The 22882-nt window shown below is 54.4% G+C and overlaps 1 protein-coding gene across 3 annotated transcripts in view; it reads right to left on the minus strand.

Moving 5' to 3' along the window:
* Window positions 1–1221: 1221 nt before the first annotated feature.
* The window catches only part of DUSP8 (dual specificity phosphatase 8), a 41235-nt gene continuing 19574 nt past the window's right edge, over window positions 1222–22882 (minus strand). For 2 of the 3 annotated variants that reach the window (XM_027724125.2, XM_027724122.2), the window contains 5 exons: window positions 21413–21551; window positions 4839–5005; window positions 3102–3261; window positions 2787–2910; window positions 1222–2413 (listed from right to left, as the gene is read on the minus strand). In XM_027724125.2, coding sequence (XP_027579926.1) covers window positions 1318–2413; window positions 2787–2910; window positions 3102–3261; window positions 4839–5005; window positions 21413–21551 — 1686 coding nt within the window. In that variant the 3' untranslated portion in view covers window positions 1222–1317. Of the gene's footprint in view, window positions 2414–2786; window positions 2911–3101; window positions 3262–4838; window positions 5006–12472; window positions 12951–21412; window positions 21552–22882 lie in introns of those variants that run through there. The other variant, XM_027724130.2, reaches the window with a different exon arrangement.

A 22882-nucleotide genomic window follows, 5' to 3' on the forward strand; every position in this document is an offset into this window, starting at 1 on the left:
TGAAACAAAGGATGCAGGAAAGCCTGAAAAACCAGTGCTTCCAAAGGGAAAGCAGTGCCCGTAGCTCCCAAGCAAGGTGGCTGAGGCGAGGGGGAGCTGAGGGGCTGGAGCAGGCAGGCAACACACCTCCCAACAAGAAATCCCAACTACCACCAGCCTCCCTGCCTCCGCTGTGGCACCTTCCAATGCCTTCCCCAGGCAGCTGGAAATGACACCTTGCAGCCTTCTATCCATTTCAGGTGACTCCCTCCTCGCCCACTCCAGTGAGGATGGGCAGCCCAAGGGAGGGGAGGGGAGCGGGGCATGGCCGGGATGGAGTGACGACCAGGATGGGGACAATGCATGGGATGGGATGATGCCTAGGATGGCAGTAATAGATGGAGATGAGGAGAAGCAAACAGAGACCAAGGTCTGAAGAAGAGGCAGCAGCTTCCAGAAGAGTTTTCTGGCTCAGTTTGTGTTGTAAGAAGGTTTTATGGTCTGCTTGTTTACTTGTTCATTTCTAGAAAAAGTGTCCAAAAGAGTCTCCTGTCCCCTTGTTGGTGTGCCCAGAGGGAAGGGGGGAAATCTATGTCTTGGATATGAACTACAGAAGGAGCCACAGGCCTCAGATATTGCTTAGAAACTCGTATTTCAGATTTAAATACCATACACAGTAAAAATAGAGCTGAAAGTACCGCCCCACATTGTCTGCAAATCATTGCCAGAATGAACAGCTTCAATAAATTAAAAACAAAACAAAAAAATTGAAATATTATTTACGTATCAATAAAAATCGCAGTAAAATCATTTACCTTTTCTTTCGTGTGTGTGTTTTCGGGTTTTTTTTTCTTTATATTATATATAATATATATTTATATATGTATAGGGCTGCTTCAGTGCAGCATTTTTAGGATACTTAGCCAGAGAAACATAAGGGAGCATGCTTAGTGCACCAGGTCGCCAGGAAGGGGCAGTTGTGGTCCCCCCTCCAAATGCTGTGCCCCATCCCCACAGCCAAAATTGCCACCCCTGTCTCTTCCCACTTGAGTTTTATGCCCAAACTTTGAGTGCGGGTCTCTGAGGGCTGGGACTCCGTGCGGATGGGAGGGAAGGACCGAGGTGAGTGCAGAAGGGACACTAAGCATCCGCCATTATGTTTCCCGACTTTGGAAAGACTCATCCACCTTTGCTTCGGTTTCAGCGCTTGCGCTCCCGAAAATGCACGCGCAAGTATAAATACACCCCCCACCCCACCACCCCCCTCCCCTGTGCCCCCAGCTTAAATATCCCCCCGCCCTGTCCCCAACCCATCTTTCCAGGTGCCCCAGGTGAGTGTCAGGACACCTCGATGATCTCCATGCTGCCTGAAAAGCTGGACTGTTTGCTGATTTTGCCCAGCTCTTCACGAGCCCTGCCCTCAGACATGGTCTCCTCGAATTCCATCTGGCAGCTCCTCCGCTTGAATTGCTTCTCAGCGCCGGCCTCCTCATGCCAGCTGTGCCGCCCGTCCCGCGGCTCGGCCCGCGCCTTGTCCCTCAGTCTGATCTCACAGCCGCCCGCCACCCCGCCGCAGCTGAACGGCGGCGGATACGGGCCAGTGCTGGGAAACAGGCTCCCGCCGCTCCCGCCGGCACCACCAGAGTCCTTGCCAAAGTACCAGCCAGCCTCGCCGGAGGGAGTGCTGGGGGACTCCAGGTGCACCCCACTCCAGGCAGCAGTGGCGGTGGTGGTGCCGGGTGTGGTGGGTGGCTGGCCGAGCCGTGGTGGCAGCCCGTCCTCAGCGCTGGGGCTCTTGCGTGTGGCGCAGGTCCCGCCAACGTTGAGGCTGAGCCCGTGGGCTGGCGAGCCCGCCGGGTGCCGGTGCTTCCGCCGCTGCCTCACCTTGGCCTCCAGCAGGAGCTCAGGCCCCGCTGGCCGGTCAGGGCTCTCTGCCCCTGGGGAGAAGGGGCTGAGACTGCCAGGGCCCGAGGGGCTGTCCAGCTTGCAGAGTTTGGGGGCTTCCCCGGGTCCAGGGGGTCCAGGGGGGTCCTGCCGCAGGCTGGGAGAGTAGGCAGACTTGATGTCCAGGGAGAAGGAGCGTTTCAGGCGGTTGGTGTCCTGGATGCGCTCGGAGGAGAGGTGCAAGCCATTGAGCCCCTGCTGCAGGGTGGTGGGCGACAGGACCTTTGGGGTCCCACCCTGCCACTCGGGGTCACTGTGGGGGGACACCGAGCTGGTGCTTCTCGGCATGTCCTCGGCCTTCTCTGAGGTAGGTGTTAGGGGATGCCGGCTGCCCTCAGCCACCTCTGCTGGGTCCTGCTGGGCATCCCCCTCGCCCCGGTCTCCCTTTGTCTTTAGGGCCTTCAGGAGCTTCAGGCTCCTTTCATACTCCAGGAGCTGGCCCAGGAAGTTGAAGTTGGGCGAGATGGACGGGCGACGGTCCTTAACAAACCTGCCGAGAAACACAGACAGCCCCAGTTGGTGCTTGGTCATTCAGTAGGTCACCCCTACTCTCTCAGCCTCTTTGGGGAGAAAAGGCATTGTCCAGAACCTTCTGACCAGACCCTCAAAGAAAGAGGTCTTGGGGAACCATGGGGCCTTGGGATGCCCCAGGATCAGAGCTGGGACTGCCTCCCCACCCCCTTCTACTGCTCCCCACCATTCCTTGTTATGTGCACTTTATGGTTTGGTTTTTACTGGGACTCAGCCAAGGCAAGATGGAGGTTGAAGGAGCCCTGACCCTGTCCTTCTGGGCTCAGCCTGCTTTCCTTCCCTGGAGTGAAGCATACCGGCATAACCGCCCCTGCCCTCAGGGGAAAACTCACCTGTAAGCATCGTCTGATGACATACCCATGGTCTTCATGATGTAGGCGATGGCGATGGTGGCTGACCGGGAGATCCCAGCCAAGCAGTGCACAATCACCTGGCAGCTGGACACCTTGGCTTTGTCTGGAGCACAGTAGAGGAAACAGAGAACAGAGACGGTGAGCAAAATGACTCTATCCTCCCTCCCCAACCCTCAGCCCCTTTGTGTGAAAGGACAACGGTTGCTGGGAGGAAGACCATGGAGGACAGGATAACAGTTCAGGTTGTGAAGGCTGAGAACCAGAGGGTCTGCAACCCTTGTAAGAAAAGCTCACCAATGAATTCAATGGACTTGTCCAGCCAGGGAAGCAGCTTCTCACAGTAGTTGTCATTGACAGGAATGCGCATGAAGTGACTATCACAGATGAAGTCTGGCTTGGGACAGGAGTTGCTGGCGTTTAGGACATAGCTTATCCCGTTCTGCGTCATCAAATCCTGGTGGGAAACAAGCCATCAAGTGATCAGCTGAGTTCAGCCAGCACCAAGTGCTGAAGATCTGTCTTGCCATGCACACTCCCTGCCTTTTCCCATCCCAATATTTTCTCCTGTGGGTCTCCTACTGCTGCCTTGGCCTAGTTGATGATAATACAGCAGACACCAGCTGAGAAGGTTGTGTGTATTTAGATGACACAGGTTTGAACCTCAGCAGATCTTTATTTTGGTCCAAGTAAAAGTAAGCAGGGCCAAAGACACCTGGAAGGGGATTTCAGAGGGGAAAAACCAAGAACCCCAGTATGAGAGGAATAGGAAGATACAAGAATGGAAATTAGCAAAATCTCTGGCTGAAGGTTGTGAAAGTATCAGCTGAGGGAGAGAGAAGACATCCCACCAACAGAGTGGAGTTAATCATTGGTAGCACCCTACGTTAACCAAAGTGGCCAGAAGATGCTCTATCCACAGGTAACAGAGCAAGGTCAGGTGCAGAGACCACGCATGGGCAATGCTTCTCTCTTCTCCAGCACGTGGCCACATTGTGGGGATGGCAGAAAACATAGTTCCAAAAGATAAACAAAACCCTCCAAATAGGTGGGAAAGGAAGGAAAACATCAATATCCCTGCCTGGCATTGGCTCTTCAGGATTTCAGCACCGGGATTTTGGCCCTGGCTCTCCATCGGCTGGTTCCTGCCCACCCCAGCAGGCTCGATGGAGCCAGCCAAGCTTCCAGGCTTACATTCTTGGCATTTTTCTCTTTCATTTTCTTCTACTCCCTGTATATAATTTCTCTCTCCCTCCTTTCTGCCTCCAACACCCCTCTGGTGTTGTGGTCCCTCTTCCTACTTGCCTGCCCTGGATGAGGACGCCTGGCTGGCTCCCTCATGCCCATGGTAGGCAGATGCCTGGAAGCAATTTAACAGCAATTCGTCTTTCTTTCTTCTCATCATTATTTTTCCCTTAAACAAAATTCCTTCCCTGGCATGACATCATAACACAGCCCTTCTGACACCTTTAAAAGGGCATTGTTCCTCTTTTCTCCTCTCTCATCACAGCAAAACTTTGCTCATTTTTGGGCCTCCTGAATAAGCCCCTGTCCCTGGCCAGAGATGCCCATCCCCACGCTGCTTTGGCTGAATACCCCAGCTTGCTCCTACTCCCTCTGGCTCCCAAGGGGATCACAGGATTGCTGAAATTGGTGTTATCTGGCAGCCTGGCTGGTAAGGCGGGTGGGTGCAAAGCTAGCTCCTGTCCCACATCTCCCTCCAGCTGCGGTAACTCCCCCTCCAAGCCCACATTTTTTCCTGGACATGCTCCTCCTGCCTCTGAGTTTGCTACAGGCACTTGGGAAGAGTTTGATCACCCCAGAGCTCATCAGTGTAAGACAACTCTTCCTGTGACCACCCTCCTCAGTTCTGCCATGCTCTGCACTCCCTTCCTTCAGCCTCACGGTAGGCTCCAACTGACCACACATGGGCTTCCCACTGGGCAGGAGAGGAGTCTTTAATACCTTCACCCCTCTGCATGGCTGAGGTCCCAGATGGGACAGGGCAGATGTGTCCCTTTGACAGAGCTGTACCTTGTTTAGGACGTCCTTCTGGGAGCCCAGGTAGAGATGTGGCAGGATACGCGTGGGGCCGACGTTGGCCACAGGCAAGCATGGCTGGGAGATGCTCATCGGCAGAATGGCAGCTGGTTTCCCTTCGCAGAGCCCCGGGAAGCAGGACGAGAAGGTGGCAAAACCTCCTGTGGAGAAAATGGGGACACTGAGCTCATTACAGCAAGGCTGAGATCATCAGTACCCGGCACCCCAAGACCCAGGCTGGACACAAAGTGGTGATAACCCCGCTGCACTGAGAACAGAGCCTTGAGGAGCAAAAAGCCAGCAGCCACTGCTAATCAGTGCAGATACATTGTGATGACTGTGACATACACATGGAAAAAGGAATGGAGATCCAGCTTTGATTTTTCCTGCACATAGCATCCCTCACCCTCTCCAATGAAGTTGGCTCTTTGCAACTCCATTCAGACAAATAACAAGAAGAGAAAGTCCTTTTCTTGTTCGCCTATTATTCTGAGGACAGCCAGGGTCACTTTTTAATAGCAAAATCCATCAGGGCAGGGTGATGACAAGCAAGCCCACCAAGGTGCAAAGCTCCCTGGGTTGGGGAGGTCAGCCCAAACCTTGCTCCATTAGCTACACTTACACATTGTGGTTTCCGAGAGATGCCCTCTCTGCCCTGCCCTGCTGAGCCCATGATTTCTACCATGTTGAACCACAGGCATCACAGTACCTGCAGGCCATTGCTGTTTTTCATGCTCTGACCTTACTTAATGTGACAGCAAGCAGCACCCAGTTTACTGCACCAAGTTGCTGGGCAGTCACATCCAGCTTGAGCATCTTGAAGTCCAGTGCTGAGAGAAAACCCCCAGCTGAGGTTCCAGTAGGTGGCATGTGGCAGCCAGAGCTACTGTTATGGTGTCTGGCATGGTCAAAAGCCTGAAAGTCAGCTGCCAGCTCAAGAGGAAAGAGCACTTAAGCAGGGCAGCAAGCCTGCATGGTGGGCAGCTTGGGGAGCTGGAAAACCCCCAGTGCTGTCACATGTCCTGCACGGTTGCATAAGACCAGTGGTGATCCTGATTTGCTCTCACTCACTGATCCCGTACTCCAGGGTAGAGCCAGGTCTGGCTAGCAGTGGCCTAACCTCACTCCCTTCCAGCTGAGGACATCTGGGTGGCAGCTTCATGCAATGGAGGGGACTTTGAGTCATATCTGCCTCAAGCCTCCCCTGAGGTTTTCCCAGTCATGTGAATGAGCAGATGCAGCCTGACATCACCCAAAGGGCAGAGAGGACTTTGGGGCTTGACCGCCTTTGACTGTCAGAAGGACCAGGATGCCCCCACAAGACCCTTTTGAAAATCCAAGTCTCTGGACTCAGCACCATGGGAAGCCGTGTCCCATCTCCACTGCTAGACAAGACCTTTTAACGAGACAGTCTCTGTCCCCTTTAAAAGCAGGGCAGCCTTGGCATATTCTCCATTTACCTTCTCCAGCATCTTGGCAGCATTTCTGCTGATCCTCCTGGAGCACCTTTCTGCCTACTGCTGTGGCACCCAGGCTCTGGTGAGGTATGACTGGTGCTGCAGAAAACCCATCTGACATGTTTGTGAGATGAAGGTGATGGAGAAGCCAGAGCAGTGCACAAAATCATGCTCACACCACCTGGAACATCCAAGGTCCTCCATCATCCTCTATCTCAGCACCTCCAGGTGTCAGCTCCCAATGGCCCAAGAGAAAAGTGTCCTTCGACAAACCTCTCTCCTCCCCTCTCTTATGTTTTCCTGGCTGGCAGCTAACACAGCTCCCGGCTTCAAAACCCAGTCAAACCGGCATGAGTAGAGTTAAAGTACCTTATCTTTTTCAGCACTTCCTTTTCTCTGGCTCTCTCTGAAATGACATCACCTCTCAACTGGGACATTAAATCAGAGAAAAAGCAGGAGGCCCAGCACAGGTGCAGCATAGCTCTGGTTACTGCTCATCCCTGTGCTGTGTCCCCATTGCCAAGACACATCAATCACTAGCCAGAGCTCTGTGTGGACACGTGCGACCTCCCTGCTTTGCCCTGTGCTTGAGCACACACTGTTGATGCCTTGGGGAAGTGTTTGCTTCAGTTGCCACCCTGGGAAGCCTGCAGCACTTGGATTTGTGTGAGGCCCAGATCTGACCCCTGGGCTTGCGCAAAACAGCATGGGAATTTTTCTGAACGAACATTTTTGGGGAACACAGTGCACACAAGCGCAGCCCCAGGGATCAGTGCCTGCTCTGGTCCACAGGTCTCCAGCCTCTGTGCTCACTTGCATTCATCAAGAGATGCCCAGGGCAGTGTATGGGTTTGTATGACTCTAAGGTGATCTCATAGTTCAAGCAGGTCGGGGCATGCTGCTCTCTCCCCCTTGCCCACCTCTACCAGCACTCACCCAGTTGCAGATCCTCTGCCAGCCCTGCCTGGGGAAGTCCAGGCAGGAGTTGAGGGGGTTGTGAAGCAGGAAGGGATGTTTGCAAGAGAGTGGCAGCAGCATTCCCAGCTGCAGTGCCTACCCAGGCAGACTGCCACAACCGCAGGATGTCAGCACCTGAAATGATGCCCACAGCTCACCTCGCTTCTCCTAAGCAAAGCCTCAACCCTGAGTCCGGGAGCCCGGGCATGTTCCCAGCCTGCCTGTCCTCGTTTCCTCCATACTTGCAGCTGCTGAGGGCAGCCTGGGCTTGGGGAAAACCCTAGAGATGGAGCCGGGCACCCGACACCATCCCAACATCACCCCACCCTGCATTGGCTGCTCCAGCATGCCTTTCATTTTCAGAAAGCAAAGCAGCTCTTCAAAACAATCCCAAAGGCAGCATTTGTCCCTGGCTGGGCTCCAGCTGATACCTGGGCTTTCCCCACTCTATGTCGCAGGCCATGGATCCCAGATTTTGCTGGGAGAGAGCAGCAGAGCCCAGTGAGGTGAGGAGCCAGGGTAGCACTGGATCTTTCTAGCCTTTCCTTTTTTATTCACAGTGCTGGTGCCAGGAGTGTCCTTTCTCTTGGCATGTGTGGAATTACAGGAAGGATTTGTATCTGTCATGGAGTGGGTGTTTGGAGATCTCTGGTTTCTTCTTGATGCTCCCCTCCAGCCTGGTGAGGGCTTGCTGGGGAGGAGCTAGTCCTCGTGCAGCACATCCCAGTGAACCACTCATGACTCCAGCACTCCTGAGGGCTCTCAAAACCATTCCCTAGAAAAAACAGTGTCTTCCTGCCCACTCCAATTACCCGAGGCAGAAAGGGGTGCCCAGGAGGAGAAGTAGGAACCAGAAGAGAAGGAAACCAGAACAGAAGTGGGGATGCCTTCATTGCTCCTGCTTAAGATGGAGGAAGGAAGACCCAAGAACCAGCATCAGGCAGGTTCTGTGAGGGCTAGGAGGTGAAAATCATCCCCCAGGCTTTGAGGAGTTCATTCAGCCATGCCCCCAGAGACAAAAACCTTGAGTGATGTCAAGCTCATGGTGAGGCTTAAGAGAAATGCAGCTTTCAAGGGGAGTGCTGTCACCCGCTAGAGGAAAGAGGGAAACTGAGGCACGGGGTATTGTAGCAACTTAGTGCCAGAAGAGTGCAACAACTGAAAGCTTGTATCTCCCCCATCTTGGGTTTCGCTCACAGGGTGCTGACCACCCTTCCACCTCCTGCTGTGCTCTGCACAGACACCTCTGGGCCAGCCCCCAGCCCTGCTCTGCATGGCCCTTGTGTCATATCGAGGAGAGTGGAAAAACCCCACAACTTCTCCCCCATCCCCATCTTTACTAGGTTCTCACCTCTGCACATTTTCCAGCTGAACATCTATGATAATCTCCCAGTGAAACTGGATTTACTGGGAGAACAGATGCTGCAGAGGGAAGGCAGACTGCCTGGGAATCCTTCCTGAGCCCATTCATTAGCCCAGGAGGAAGATGCCAGTAGCATCTTTGAAGAGGTTCCTGTGGTACCAGCACTGCTGCAACTGTTGGGAAGCCCTGTGACTTCTCCCCTTGAGCAGCAAACGGCACAGTGGGGATGCCCTTTGCCAGTCTCTCTTTGCACCACTGTGTGCGTACGGCCCTGAGATGGCTGTAATCAAAATGAACAAAAAGCCCCGGTGCTGGCACTGGGCTGACGGACACGGAAGGAGATCAGAAGGCTGAAGGACAGAGATGTTGGACTGCTGAGCTGGGACCTTGATGCACCTGGGGACCCCCCTCCACTGCTCTGGCTGTCACCTTCAGGTGGTCTCTGAGGACATCTAACTCATGGTTGGGTCACTGACAACATCTCAGGCAAAATCTATCACTTGCAAGTTGAGCTGTTCCCTTCTCTGCCAAGGCTGGGCAGCAGTGATGATGCAGGGAAGGTGACAAAGTCCTGGCTAGAGACAGGGATGTGGTGTGGCATTGTTTTCCTTCTGGTGGTAAGCCCCAGCTTTAGGGATTTGCAATCCGTTAAGCTGCATGAGATGTTAGGGAAGATGCTGCTGGGGATAAAAGGAAGGTGTGGGACACATGAAGCAAGGATATCCCAGCTCCCTGCTGCTCCCTATGTCCCTCCCTGCACCAAGGCTGTCTTTCTAGGCTGGAGGTGTAAAGTGGAGATGGGGTTTGAAAACCCTCTCATGTCTTGCTCTGATGGCTCTAGACTGCCTGTTCATCTCCAGCTCCATGGACTCACCACCTCCTTCAGAGTCCTGTGAAACAACCCAACAGCTCTGGCCTTGACACTGTGCCCCCCTGATGGCAAGAGGCTGCGAAAGGGCTGCCCAGGGCACCTGCCTCACCCCAAAACTGCTCTTCAGGAGAGTCACATGTCTCTTGAACACCCCCAGCCCCATAAGTCTCCTAAATATCCCCCTAGAGACACACCAAGCAGCAGGGGTATGTCCTGTTTGCCAGCCTCCCATGTGCATCATGGGCTCAAAGGCTCCTCATCAAGAAACAGGGAAGAAGAGGTGACATGTCACTCTGCTGTGCCATCAGTTTGTGGCAGCAAGGAGGAGGGGAACAGGCACAGCCAGAGCTGCAAACCCTTTCTGGGCCAGCAGCTGCCGCACCCCACTCCTCACTCCCAGCTCTCACACCGGGAGCTGGCAGGAGACCGACAGGGGTATTAAAGAGGTGGTTTACAGCCCACCCTCATTGCTCCTATAACGAGTGTTAAAGAGCAGCAGCCGGAGCTGTTCAGAGACCGGTTCCCTGTGCAGCTGCTGGAGCTTCTGTGGCAGACCGCAGCTCCACCATCGGGTTTTGCGCCTGTGCGCGTGCTGGAGACCCTCTGCCCCGATCAAGCTCCTGGTGGCTGAGGGGGCTGAGAGAGGCTAGGCTCTGCCCAGCTCTCATTAAAATGCCTGTGGTGGCTGAGAGCTGCTGCCAGGGCGGCACGTGGCAAGGAGCAGTGGGGCATGCAAGTGAGCACGCGCCTCGGCTTGCTGCTGGAGCAGCCGCCACGCCAGCATGGCTCCCTCACTGCTGTGCTGTCTTTGTGGCCGAAATGTTGCCTGGATGCCCCCTCTTTATCACCCCAGCCTCCAGGGGACATGCTGCTCTCAGCACCCTGACACATCCATCCCCAAGTGTTAAACCACCTTGCTGGATGGAGGTACAGCAAATGACAAGAGCTGGGGGGACCTGCAAAACCCCAGCCCTCATTTGTATCATGCTCAGCCTTCTTATGGCAATGAGCCTGAGTGGTTGATTGAGCATCTCTGTGGCAGGTTGATGGACAGAAATTGGAGGGGCCAGGCATGCTGCATGCCAACCTCCAGAGCTGCTGGGATAATCCTTCTTTTAAAAACACTATTTCCCTGGCTCTTGTGCTGGGTGGGACCCTGTTGGTGCCGGTAGCTAAGCTGGGTGGCGTGATGAAACACCGATTACTGCCATCCTTACTCACTGTGCTGCAGGAAGCTCTGGGGCTTTGTCAGCATTTCCTGCTGCCTAGGACGTTTCTGAATATTACCCCTGCCTCCATCCTCACTGTTTCCCTCTCAAATCAAATCCCCTTTGATTTTCCCTATCCCTGCCAGTGATGCCTGATACAGACACAGCCCATTTGCTTGCATGTCATCCTTCCCACATGCCTGGTGAAATCCTGGTGCTCTGCAGCCTGGCCAACTTGCCCTCTCCTGGCTGATGCTCTTATACTTCCATCCATCTCAGTGCATTGGAGAGACATGTGCAGTGTTCAGCTAGTCCCTTATTCCCCCCCCCCCCCACTCCCCTGCCCAGGTTTCACCATCCCCTCACTTGGCACCAAATTTCATCACCCCACTGCTGGCTCCGTTTTTTCTTTTTTTTTTTTTTCTCCAGGCAGTAGGGATGAGAAAGCCGATGAATCAGCCCTATTATGGATTCATATGCATTCCCTGTTTCCCCAACGGTCACCCCGAACAGCCTCTGCCCATCTGCTACTACACCGCACTGCTGCCTCCCAACCTGCGCCAGCCCCCCCATGCTTTGCAGGCTGGTCCCAGACCCCGCTCCCATTCTCCCAAAGGAGCGGAAAATATCCTTAAAAAAAGGAAAAGCATCAGAAAGGAAGCCCTCCGCCCACACAACCATGAATACACTCCTCGAGTCGGGCTTGATTTTCCTCTGGTGACTGTGCCTGCTTTGGACCAGCCTCACTGGTTCTAAGTAAAGAAAAATGTGTCATTTCCAGTAGTGACTTATTACTAATGACACCATCACTGGGTTATGTGCTTCATGCCACAAAAACCTGTCAAGCACTTTTAGCAGCCTCCCATTTTAAGTAGTGATGGAGGGGAAGTTCCTTGATTCAACCCTTCGGTAATCTAGGTCATCCCAGGCTCGGCATGTTTTTAGGATGCACCAGTTAATATCCCCTTCCTCCACTTGCCCTTCGCCCTGGCACTGGGGAGTGGAAACACTGCAAACCCCCTTTCTGCAAGAAACCATTCGAAGATGGACAGGCAGCGCAGCGCTAGTGGAGCGAAATGGCTCCGGCGGGCAGCTGCCTGGGTGCGGGCAGCAGCGCAGCGCCCTGAGCCGATGGCTCCTTCTTCTCCCCGCCGTCCTCGCCCGTCCTTTCCCCGCGCACTGCCCTCTGCCCGGGGCGCGGCGCCCTCCCCCCCCCGCAACCCGGCGCCCGAAGGAGCAGAGATGCTGGCGGCAGATCCTGCCCTGGCTTCCTCAGCTTTCCTCCTTCCCTTCTCCGCTCCATCCACGCTCTCCCCAAGCTTGCCTGCACGGCGAAGGGTTCAGGGAGCGGTACCCCCTGGCCAGGCAGTCTCATCGGCTCCCGCACCTGGTGGGAAAGCTGCCTAACGCTGGGCCCGCTGCAGATGCTCCTGCCCGCTGCAGGCAGCTGCTCACCTGCCTGAAGGAGCTGCCCTCTTCTGTGCAGCTCCTGTGCCAGCCCGGCCGCCTCCGCCAGCGCTGCACCCATCGCCCCTGGCTGGCGACCGGCCGCCGGTCCGCTCCGCGCCCCTCCGCACGCTCCCCGTTCGCGTCCATCTCCCCGCTCGCCAGCCGCCCGCGCTCTTTGTACCGCCAGCACCGCGCTCCGCTCCCCGCTGGCCGCTCGGCAAAGGCGATCTCCGGCCCCCGGGCAAAGCAGGGCTCCGGCGGCGCAGCCCTCTCTTCCCGCTCCGTCCCCATCGGAAGGAAAGGCGCCAGGCCGGCTGACAAACCTCTCTTGTCCCTGCTCTCCTTCATCCTCCGCACCCTTATTTTCAGCTTCATCTGCCCCTCGCGCATGTCTGTCCAGAACTGGTCCTCGGAGGGAGCAATCATTACATCCACGGGCATCCAGGCAGCTGGGCTGCGGCTCGCGGGGACACCTCTCACCGTCGCCAAACAACAGCTGGCGGGCAAACAAAATACTAAAAAAACCAAAAAAGCGCCCCTGCGGCAGAGCAACGCCAGCCTCCCCCCGGCTTCAGCCTTCAGGCTGAAAAAATAAAAAGCATTAAAAAAAACCCGTGCGGGGTAGGGGGACCCGGCGTAGCCCCCTCTCCCCGTCCGCCCCCCTCTTCGCCGCCTGCTCCAGCACGAGTGAGCTCAGCCCGGGAGCAGCCGCCCCATCCGCCGCCGCGCTCGCTGCGCGCCCGTACCGCGCTCATAGCTAACGGGTCAGGCATGCGGCCGCATTCCTTACTCAGCACACAGACACGCAGCACAACGCCGGGCTGACATATGCTTCGCTCCCTGCTTAAAGGCGCAACCGCGATTTTCTCGCCCGCCCAAAGCCCCCCGCAGCGAGCAGCCGCGGCAGGAGATGGATCGCTGCACCACGCCGGGGTTTGGCCCCGCGCAGTTAATACGGGAACAGGAGTGTGGTGGGAGGAAGCTCGTGCCCACACCTCGTTTTAGCACCTGCCAGGGCGGTGCATGATGAAACCCCCGCGATGAGGGGGGGGATGCAGCACCGCTCTCCATCCCTGCTCCCTGCTGTCCCCTTGTCCGGTGAGGGCACCCCACGGCTGCTCCTGGCGGGACAACGGGCATCCCTTGGGTGATGTTTAACTCTGAACCCCAGCGTCAAGAAGGGCAATGCCTCAACAGGGAAACTGAGCCACAAAAGATTAAATAACTTCTTTGGGGTTCTCTGCTGCAGGGCAGAGCTGGGGACCAGACAGCAGGTCTCTAACCACCAGCTCATCTTTCCCCTTAATGTCTCCACTGAGAGCATCACCCAGGAGGGATGCTCATCCTGGAGTGGTTTCAAACAGCTGGAGATGAATGGGTCTCAACAGCTGGCAGGAAAAGAGGCTGGCACTGGGCTGCTCACACCTATGCATGGCTGTGTCAGATGGAGTTATCTGCCTGTTCCCAGTGAAGCAGGACCTGGTCTGGAGGAAATGTACCCTCTCTGAAAGCCTTCTCACACGCAAAACTCCAGCAAGAGGGGACATGTAGGAATGGGCCTTCCTAGTCCTACTAGGGTCTATCCATCAGTAGTGGTTTCTGAAGTGCGTGAAGTTGATGTGTTTTCTTCTTTGCATTTGTCCTGGGCGAGAAAATTACTTGTCCCTCTGCTTCCAAAGCACATGACTCCTTAATACATCTCCACACAGCTCCTTACGAGTTTATTGGTCTGAGCTCAGGCCTCCAGAAAATCATTCATGATTATAGTAAGTGGAGGAGGGAGGGGAGGGGTGCATGTATTGTGCCTTTGAAAATCTGAAGCTTTATGGGCTGAAAAACCCCAGGCTGAGCCATATGTGAGTGACTTCAGTGTTTTTCCTTTGAATGACATCACATGAGATGAGGTCATTGGCATTAACTAAGTGCTGTCTCCTCCCCCCCATCCCGAGCGGAGCCAGCCTCCTAACGAGCCTTGTTGTTGTAACAAATATGGTTTGATTATTATCAGATGTGGGTCAGAGGTTGGATAAAATTCAAAGCGTGCTCCAACTAGGCTGGAAGAGAGAGGAGCAGCCTTCCCCCACTCAGGAAGTGGTTACCACAGCAGGTCTTCAGGGTATCTGTGGTCCCCCACATTTGCCACCCCTGTCACTACAAGGGAGGGCACATAATGCTGGTGACCAGTGTCTTTCAGCAATGGAGATGCCTCCACATCCCACCACCACTGTGCCAGCAGTGCTCTACCTGTGCTGGTGGGTGATTCAGCTGTGACTCGCTCCAGTGGCTGTGGTTGGGGGTCTACTGGGGTGGACCTAACGACTCTACTGGAGTCACTAGGTCATGCAGGGGCAGTGGCTGGCTGGACACACTGTGCCAGAAGAGGGGGATGCTGCATGAAGCATGTGGTGAATTAGGGGGTGCAATTCTCAACCTGCCCCTGACCCAGAAGTGCAAAATTCTGCATTTGCCTCCCCTTGCTGCCCTCTGGTTGCCCAGCTTCCTCAGGCTTGCAAGAGCCCTGGGCACAAATTATTTTGGTAATGCCAGATTCCTTCAGGATGTGTTTGGACTGAGTTTTCAGTTCAGGGCTACTGGTAGCCCCAGGTAGGAAGCTGGGCATGACACCACAAAGTAGACCTCAATGAAGAAGGTTCACCAGCGTCCCACATCCCTCTGATCCTCAGCAAAAGACAAGTGAGCACAAGTAGTCAGCAACCCTCTTCCTCCACCAGTGAGAAGTCCAGCCACATGGAGATCCCACCTGTAGCTGCCATTCCCCAGGCAGCATCCTCCTCCCTGCTCTTTCTCCATTTTCTTCACCCCTTTGGCAGGGCCAGGATAGGGGGTGGCACCTAGTTCTAGGGCAGGGGGCATCTGGCACATAAAGAGATGAAAGGCAATGTCCATAGTGCAGGAGTACATTGCACATATCAGCTGCTGCCCCTTGGCCCCTTTTCACAGGTGCTCCTCCTGGCCAGGCTGTCACCCATCCTGCCTCCAGCCCCTATTTAGTAGACAGAGGTGCATCACCCAGGGAGAGATGCCCAGTCTGGTGGGCCCCACTTCACTCTCATTGCCACAGCACCCCCTGAAAAACATCTGCTGCAAGGGCTTGGAGAGACTCATGTAACCCGCCTGCAAGGGCACAGAGCAGAATGAGTCCCTGTTCAGCACCTACACACCCTGTCATGACAGCACCTATAGCCTGTCACGAGCCCAGCTGGGCAGCGGCCAGTGATTCCTCTCCCCACCCAGCACTGGGACCTTATAATAATTGCCAGTGATGACCTTTTGTAAGCATGCAGCGCAGGCCCAGGGAAAGGGGGAGGTGGATGAGGGGAGGCAAGTTTCTCAAAAGGAAGGAAACTGTAACTGGGCAGTGACTCCTGCCCATCAGGATCTCTTACCGGGGAAGTTGCCTTCCTTCTGTCGACTTTCCAGAAATGAGAAATGAAATTACATGGCAGTATTGTAAGTCATAGCATCCAGAGAGCTGCTCTTCCCTAAGCCCCTTCTCCTCTGTCCCCCGCTGCCTTTGACCCTTTTGCTTGCCTTTTCTGGGTCCAATGGTTAAAAACGCAGCCAGAGGGGGAGGGGAAGCTCCTCAGGGTAATTATAGAATCGGGAAAACAAGTTGTCTGACGACAGCGTTGCTAAACAGGGAGGTTTAGAGCATAGGTCTGGAATACAATCAGCCTTGCACATACATGACCTGGCTTAACCCTTCCCAGAGATGCAGTCACTGGTCCCTCCGGGGCTGAAAGCCTCCCAGGCATCTCCTGGTTGTGGCTGAGGGTGAGAAGGGGGCACCTTACTCCGCCTCCATGCCTTGGACTGTGGAGACTAGGAGCACTCCCTAAGGCACCTGCTGGGCTGGGTGTCTGAAGTTGGATGCCAGCACCCACTAGAGGGGGGCTAGAGGGCAAGAAAACACACTGCTGCCCAGGCTAAAGTGGTCCCAGATGGCTTTGCTGTAGGAAAGAAGGCAACTCCTCCAGGGATGTTTTGCATGAGAGGGAGGGAGGTTTGGAGAGTTACCTAAAGCTCCAGGATTGTAAAAATCACAAACCTTTGTGTTATCATTTGGTTTTTTAAAAAACACCTCTCCCACTAGGCTGGTATCAGTGTCCTACCTCCAGTCCTCTGGACAGTCAAAAGGAAAACATCACCACAGGTAATCCCCCTGCACTCCACCACCTACAGCCTGAAGAAAAGCTGGGGGTAAACCCCTCCACACCCCTTCTTACTCTTTTTCCATTCCCGACTATCATGTGGGCAGTTTGTAGATGAAGAACAACCAGAAGCTCCAGTCACATTATTTGCAAAGCTCGTTCTACAAAACTCCCAAATCTGGGAGAAGCAAGAAATTGAGAGTCCAACGTGAGCACTTTTTCCTGTCTTATCCCACCCCTGTGCCCACCTCATTCATATCCATACTCCTGCCAGCTGAAGATCTGCTTCTTTTGGTTCATCACAGTATGGCATGGGATGGAGGCGTCCACAGGTGGACAGAAGTGCTTGCTGGAGGTTCAGAGACAGTAATTAGACTTTAAAAGAAAACCTTGCAGATATATCTGATGGATTCATGCCAAGTCCACCAGTGCTCTTGGATATTACAGCCTGAGGGTACCTGAAATAGCCTTAATGCTTGACATACATGTGCATCTTCAGGCCCATATACTGAGCAGAGGTTCTGCTGGAGTCAGAGGACAAAATCCCCTAGCTAGTGCATTCTGCACGTGCTGTGTCCCCAGTAGACACACTCACACAGCAAAGTCAAGAGATGAAACTGTGATGCTTTCCAGAATGGGCAATGAGGATGGTGACCATCAAATAGCCAGTGCAGCTGGGTCCTGCTTCCCCACTCCCACCAGAGAGCTTGTGACTGACAACCTAAGTGTCAGTTTGGGGTATTTTCTTTCTTAGGTTTTAGGTTATTTTTTTTTCTTGCAATGGGTTTGTAAAGACACCTCAGTTCTGATTCTGGATCTTACCAAGCTTTTAGCTTCAGCTTCTGCCATGACAAGCTTTGCAGATTCATTTGTATTTTTCCTGCCTTTCAGATGTACATGCTGCCTCCAGCCCCTAAGACTCAGACTGAAGGCAAGCCCCCTCTTTTCTGCACTACCTATGTGCTGCTTTCACACCTGCCTAGCTTGACTTTTTTCATTCATCTTTTTTTTTTTTTTTAATTAAAATCATCTGTCCCTGAGTCCCTGTTTCTAAAATAATTCTAGCCAGTGCTTCAGTGCTGAACCCACTCATGCCTGGGCAGCCCAAGTCAGCTCCTGCAATGGAAATCCCCTTTTCTTTTTCACTACTTCATTTTGCCTGCTCTGAAGTCACCTGTCTTAGGTAGATTCCCCCAAAATCCCCCAAATTTCACTGAAGTCACCTGTCTTACGTCGATTCCCCCAAAATCTCCCAAGTTTCAGCCCCCTCCAGATCACTGCTGCCATGCAACTGCAGTTCTCTCCAGCCATGCCTGATGGCCATGGCACCGCTGGGCTAGAAAGGACCTGGGTCATGGCCAGCACTGCCGAGGCCAGCCCGCTCGCTGAGGAGGAGGATGGCGAGCGGAGGGCTGGGAGGGATTTGTCGCTGATGATATTGTTACATTCTTTCCGAATCCTGGGAGTAAACAGACGCTCCAAATTTAGAAAGAACAGGACTGGAAAATTTAAACATTCCTTGAAGAATTGGTACAAAAGCGGGGGGAGGGGGGCACTGAAGATGATCTCACACACACTCCCGAGCCAGATGAAAAGCTCATGACTCGAGTTCAGAAAGCAATTGAGGGGCCTGTTTCAGGTCGGAGCACGATATTGCAATGGTAAAGCTCCCCCAGCACATGGAACCACAGTGAAAAGAGTCTCTGTCGTGCAAGGGGGGTCCCAACCCCAGCAGCCTAGGCTGTGGGGACCACTGCCACTGGTCACACTTCCACCCTGGTTTCTAATCTGTGTGGAACATGGCTTCAAACGCAGGAGAGCAGAGCCCAGCGCTCAGCCGAAGAACCAGAAGTAGGGACAGGATGGGTGCCTGAGCATCATCTGGATGAGCATCCCAAGCCCTCAGCTGTTGCTTTTAGCCACAGAACAGGAGTAAAAGAAAATCTCCCCAGTGCCCACTGCAGCTGGACAAATGGAGAGGAGCTGGTGAAGCTCAGCACCCAGCAGCTCAGCACCACTGTACGGATCTGGCCAGGCTTCCGTACAAGAGCCGGCATGCGGGAGCTATCAGGGAGCAATGGAGCCAGACTGCTGCTGCTGCTTCATAAGCAGATAATGGCTGTTAATAAAAACCAAGCAGGAGATTGCAAAGGGGAAGAAGAAAGGGGGGGAAAAAGGCAAAGTTAAAAAAGAAGGAAAAAAAAAAAAAAGAAAAAATAGCAAAAAAAAAAAAGCAAAAAAAGCAAGGGTTTGTGCTGAAGTAAACAAAGGTTAAAGAACAGTCAGGCTCCTGCAGGAATAGCAGAGCTGGGCTGGGAGGGAGGGGGCATTACGTAATGCAGGAAAAATGTTGGCTCCATTCAGTTTTCCACCACTTCATGTGATGTCAGGAAAACCATATAAATCAACAGTCTTTCTGCTCCCACGGATGGAGGGCAGCAAGCAGCACTATTTATACTTACACAATTAAAAAAAAAAAAAGGGAAAAAAGAAGAGAAGCTGATGATTTCCAAGACTGGGAATAATTGACTCAGATTCTTCCTTCCCAGCCGCTGGAATCACTGCTCTGGGCTGTTAACCCTTAAGGAGTCCCTGGCACCAGTCCTGCCACCCCCAGCTCCCCTGTCCTCACCCATCATCCTCCATCAGCTGCTTCAAGGGTCAGAAGGTCGCTGGTCTGAAGGTGAGCAAGAAAGGCCAAGGGTGGTGTTTACATGAGGTGGGGACATGGAGGCTGGATGGTCTCTGGCATCTGCTGGGGCTGAGAGTTGGGGATCACAGAGGGGCTGTGCAGGGCTGCCACACTGAATTGGGGACCCTCAGGACAGGGTTCCCTGAGGTGATGGCATCCACTGAGGGACAGGTTGAGATTTCAGCAGCTCTTGCCAGCCTGCTGGGGTCACAAGCCACCCCCAGCTAGAGGCATGGAATGGGTTGGGGCAGGACAAGGTGCTTGAGCCCAGAGTGGACAGACCAAGGGGTTAAACCTCACCAGGGCAAAGGGGCAGAATCAGGCACCCCCCCACACATCCTGCCCCAGACTTCCCAAGCCCTCCAGAGCTGCCTCTAAAACAGCCCGTTGCTGCCCGCACTGCAGGCAGGAGGAAGCAGGCAGGAGGAAGCTGTGCCTGTCGGCAAGTGCGCCCAGCCTCCCCCGGAGCTCTGCGCAGCCACTTCTAGTCAGGATTTCCATGTAAAGCACCACCACCATGACCCAGTGTTCTACATTTCAGTTCCAGTTTTTTCCACCTGCTGGTGGCCCGCGTTCCACATGAGGTGGTGGCCCTGCGGCGCTTTTAATTGGGGAGGTTTGAGCTTTGCTTGGTGCCTAGCACAGCCACACTCCTGCTTGGGGGTCTGGGCTCCTGCAGCCCAGGGCAATGGAAATGGCCGCCCTGAAGATGGAGGATGCGTGTTCCCAAGCAGGGAGCAGCAGTTTGCTAGCAGGGAGTTCGGTGGTGGTGATGCTGATGGCCGAGGGGGTGGCATGCTGCCAGTGCTCACCTAGCATGGGGTATGCTGGGCATGTGGCTAGGGTGCACTGGTACTTCAAAGGTCCCCCAAGTCCATTCACTTGCCTGACCAGGCAGAAACAGTCTCTGGGACTTTCAGGGCCACCTCACCCATCCCTGTTCTGGCTCCAGGAGGACCTGGGGTGGGGGTTTGCAGCCACCGTACAGCATGGCCTGTTGCCCAGCCCTGGGAAAATGGCAGTGGGTTACGGGTGCCAAGGTCATGCCGCCAAAGCTGTTCCCTGACCCATCCCCATGACTAAGCATGTTCCTTCCCAGACGCAACCAAATCGACCTTTTCCTTCTCCTGCACCATGCACCAAGCTGTGCCCTTGTTTATGCCACAATGACCTTGAAACCACAGGCACGGCTGCTGGGGCAGGCCAGGGGCTGCCATAGCAAGCTCATGGCAGCATCCTCCAGCACTGGCCTCAGCTGAGCTCCTGCAACCCAGGCCACATTAATTAGCTTTAATGTGATTTCATGTAGTCCCTGCCTTCTTTTGAAAGCCTTGAACGAGTGGGTTTATTCCCGCTGTTTCTCTGCTCTGTTCTCCCCATCACAATGCAGCTACTCTAATTCATCGGCACTTACCCCTGCCTCGCATGGGCAAGGCTCCCTGAATGCCCGTTGTTTGTGCTACCTTCCCCATCACAACTACCCCTTCCCAGGGTCTGTTACCCTGCTGGACTGTGAGTCCCAAAGCAGTACCCAATTGCCACAGGATGAGGACAGGCTTGAGGGACAGAGGTGATTCCCATCTCCGTGTTTTTGCTATTGTTTAGGAACCTGGCTGAGCTCAGTGGGACTGAGGGGCTGCAAGGGGCAGTGCCTGCCCACCCCTCCATGGGTAGAAAGCTCAGAGGTAGGCAGCCAACCAGGCAGCCATCCAACTGTCCCAGACATGGGGAATTAAAGACAGCTTTAGCTCTCCTTTAGGCAGTTTGCTGCCTCTCTCTCCTCCTCTCTGATGGGTCAGACCTTTTCATTCATCAGTCGCCTGCCTCACATTTTGCACTGCAGAAGGGCTGTAATTAGGGCAGCACGTGCCTCCTCCTGCCTGCACACTTGTGCCTGGAGAGCATCATCTCCAGCAGACCCTGACTCACTCAGTGATGACCCTCTGCCCCTGTCCTCCTTCCCCTTCTTCCCACCACATACACATGGATTTCTCCTCCTGCCCTCCCTTTGACTGCAACAAGAGGGAACAAAGTGCTTGAATCGGGTCGGGTCCTTGGAACATTTACCAGGGATGAAGCAACCCAGGGATGGGAGAACAAAGGGTAGCTTTTGGATGGTTGGATCCATGCCACCACAACTCCACCATACCCTCCTCTTTCATTCACCCTGGCTGGTGGGTGCAGTGGAGGGGAGATGGACAGTGCAAGGAACGAAGGCATGGGGAGGACCCAGTGATGCCAACGTGTGTCGAGCCTCCTCAGTCTGCACACAGGGCTGCCTTCCTCCACCACAGCAGCTGGTGGCTAGGAAAGCAGGTGCACACTGATGTGAACAGCCACAGCTCTGTAGCTCCAGGCTAAGGGCATGAGTGTCAGAAGTGGTAACCCAGGGCTCCTACCTGTGAGGATGGAGACGCTGTGGAAACAGCTGTCCAACTTGCCCAGGAGGATGGAGAGGAAGCTGTCGGCAGCCAAGCCGGTCACGTCCCGTGTGCTCTGGTCATAGACCACCACGTCCTGGTGCTCTTCTGCCTCCACCTGCAGGGGAGCAGTGAAACAGGGATCAGAGAAACAGGCTGAGCACTGAGGATGCTGCTGTCCACACCACCATGGGAAGCAATGATAAATTTAGTAGTTGCACAAGCAGAAAACTCCAGCTCCACACCATCCCCATGAGCTAGTTTTGCTCACCAGCCAGCCTGGGACTCTAATCCACAGCTACAAAGGAGTGTGTCAGTACAGATGTCCATTGGAGCAGCCCCACCAACTGCAAGCACTTTTGAGCATCCTACCCAAAATAGGGTCACTCCTCCCCATCGCCCACCCTCAGCTAGCTGTTACTTAACTGCATCCCAGAAATTGATGCAATTTCTTTCACCACCTCCTCCCCAGCCAACCTTTGCCCTCAGATACTCCTCTGCAGCCTGGCTGGTGTCAGAGGGCAGTGGTTCTGCAGGCAGGGGTGCTCCCAGCAAAGCCCTTGTGCTGTGGCTGGAATCAGTACAACTGGAACAACAGCTCTTCAGGATTCAGGCTGGAGACACCATGCCCAGCACAGTAACACCTCTGTAGGCATTACCACTCTGTAAGCTCACTCCAAACCTGCACATCACCCCTAAGGGCTGAAAGAGGGCAAATATCTTCTTTCACTTGGTGAATGTTCAGGGAGCATTAAAAGAAGATAAAAGTCCTCACAGAGGCACAGCTCAGCACATCTGCTGAGTAGCTGGGTGCATGGCATGCGCCTGGCTTGAGAGCACCTGCCCTCCCAGCCGGCGGGGTAAGACACATTCATCACGTCTTGGGAGGAGGGGTAGGCAGTGGCAGGCAGGGAAGGAGGGAATGTGCCTGCAAGCTGCTCTCTTCTCCAGCTAGTGTTGGAGCTGCCCATTGCCCACCCCCTGCCCAGCCCTCTCCAAAATCTCTTCAAAAGACCTCTTGAACAAGCTACCACTCACATACGCCTGTCTCCTTTTGCTGTCTCACTGCCTAGCCCTCACTGCCTAGCCCTATCTTACCACCAGAGCAGATTCACTCAGGGTTGCTGTTGCTATTAATGCTGCTTTCACACCCTCCTGCAAGTGCTTCCCTGCTCGGCGACGTGAGCACCATCCAAATAAACCTGCAGGGCGCACTGATGTAGCTGAGCTCATCACATCTCTGCACCGCAGCAGAAGGACTGCCCCGCACCAACAGAAATCCCCTTCGGGGCACCACGCTCTGCTCAGCGCTGGGAAGGGGGGGGCTCAAAGGACCCACCTGCCCCCAGCCTGGCACCAGGCACTGGAGAGAAAAACTGTCCCCAGCAGGATGACAGGAGGGATCAAAAGGCAGGATGAGAGGGAAGAGAAAAAGACACAGGAATTTTA

Source organism: Pipra filicauda, unplaced genomic scaffold (assembly GCF_003945595.2).
Source record: "Pipra filicauda isolate LSUMZ 115617 unplaced genomic scaffold, ASM394559v2 scaffold222_size1277272_pilon, whole genome shotgun sequence".
NCBI classification, from domain to species: Eukaryota; Metazoa; Chordata; class Aves; order Passeriformes; family Pipridae; genus Pipra; species Pipra filicauda.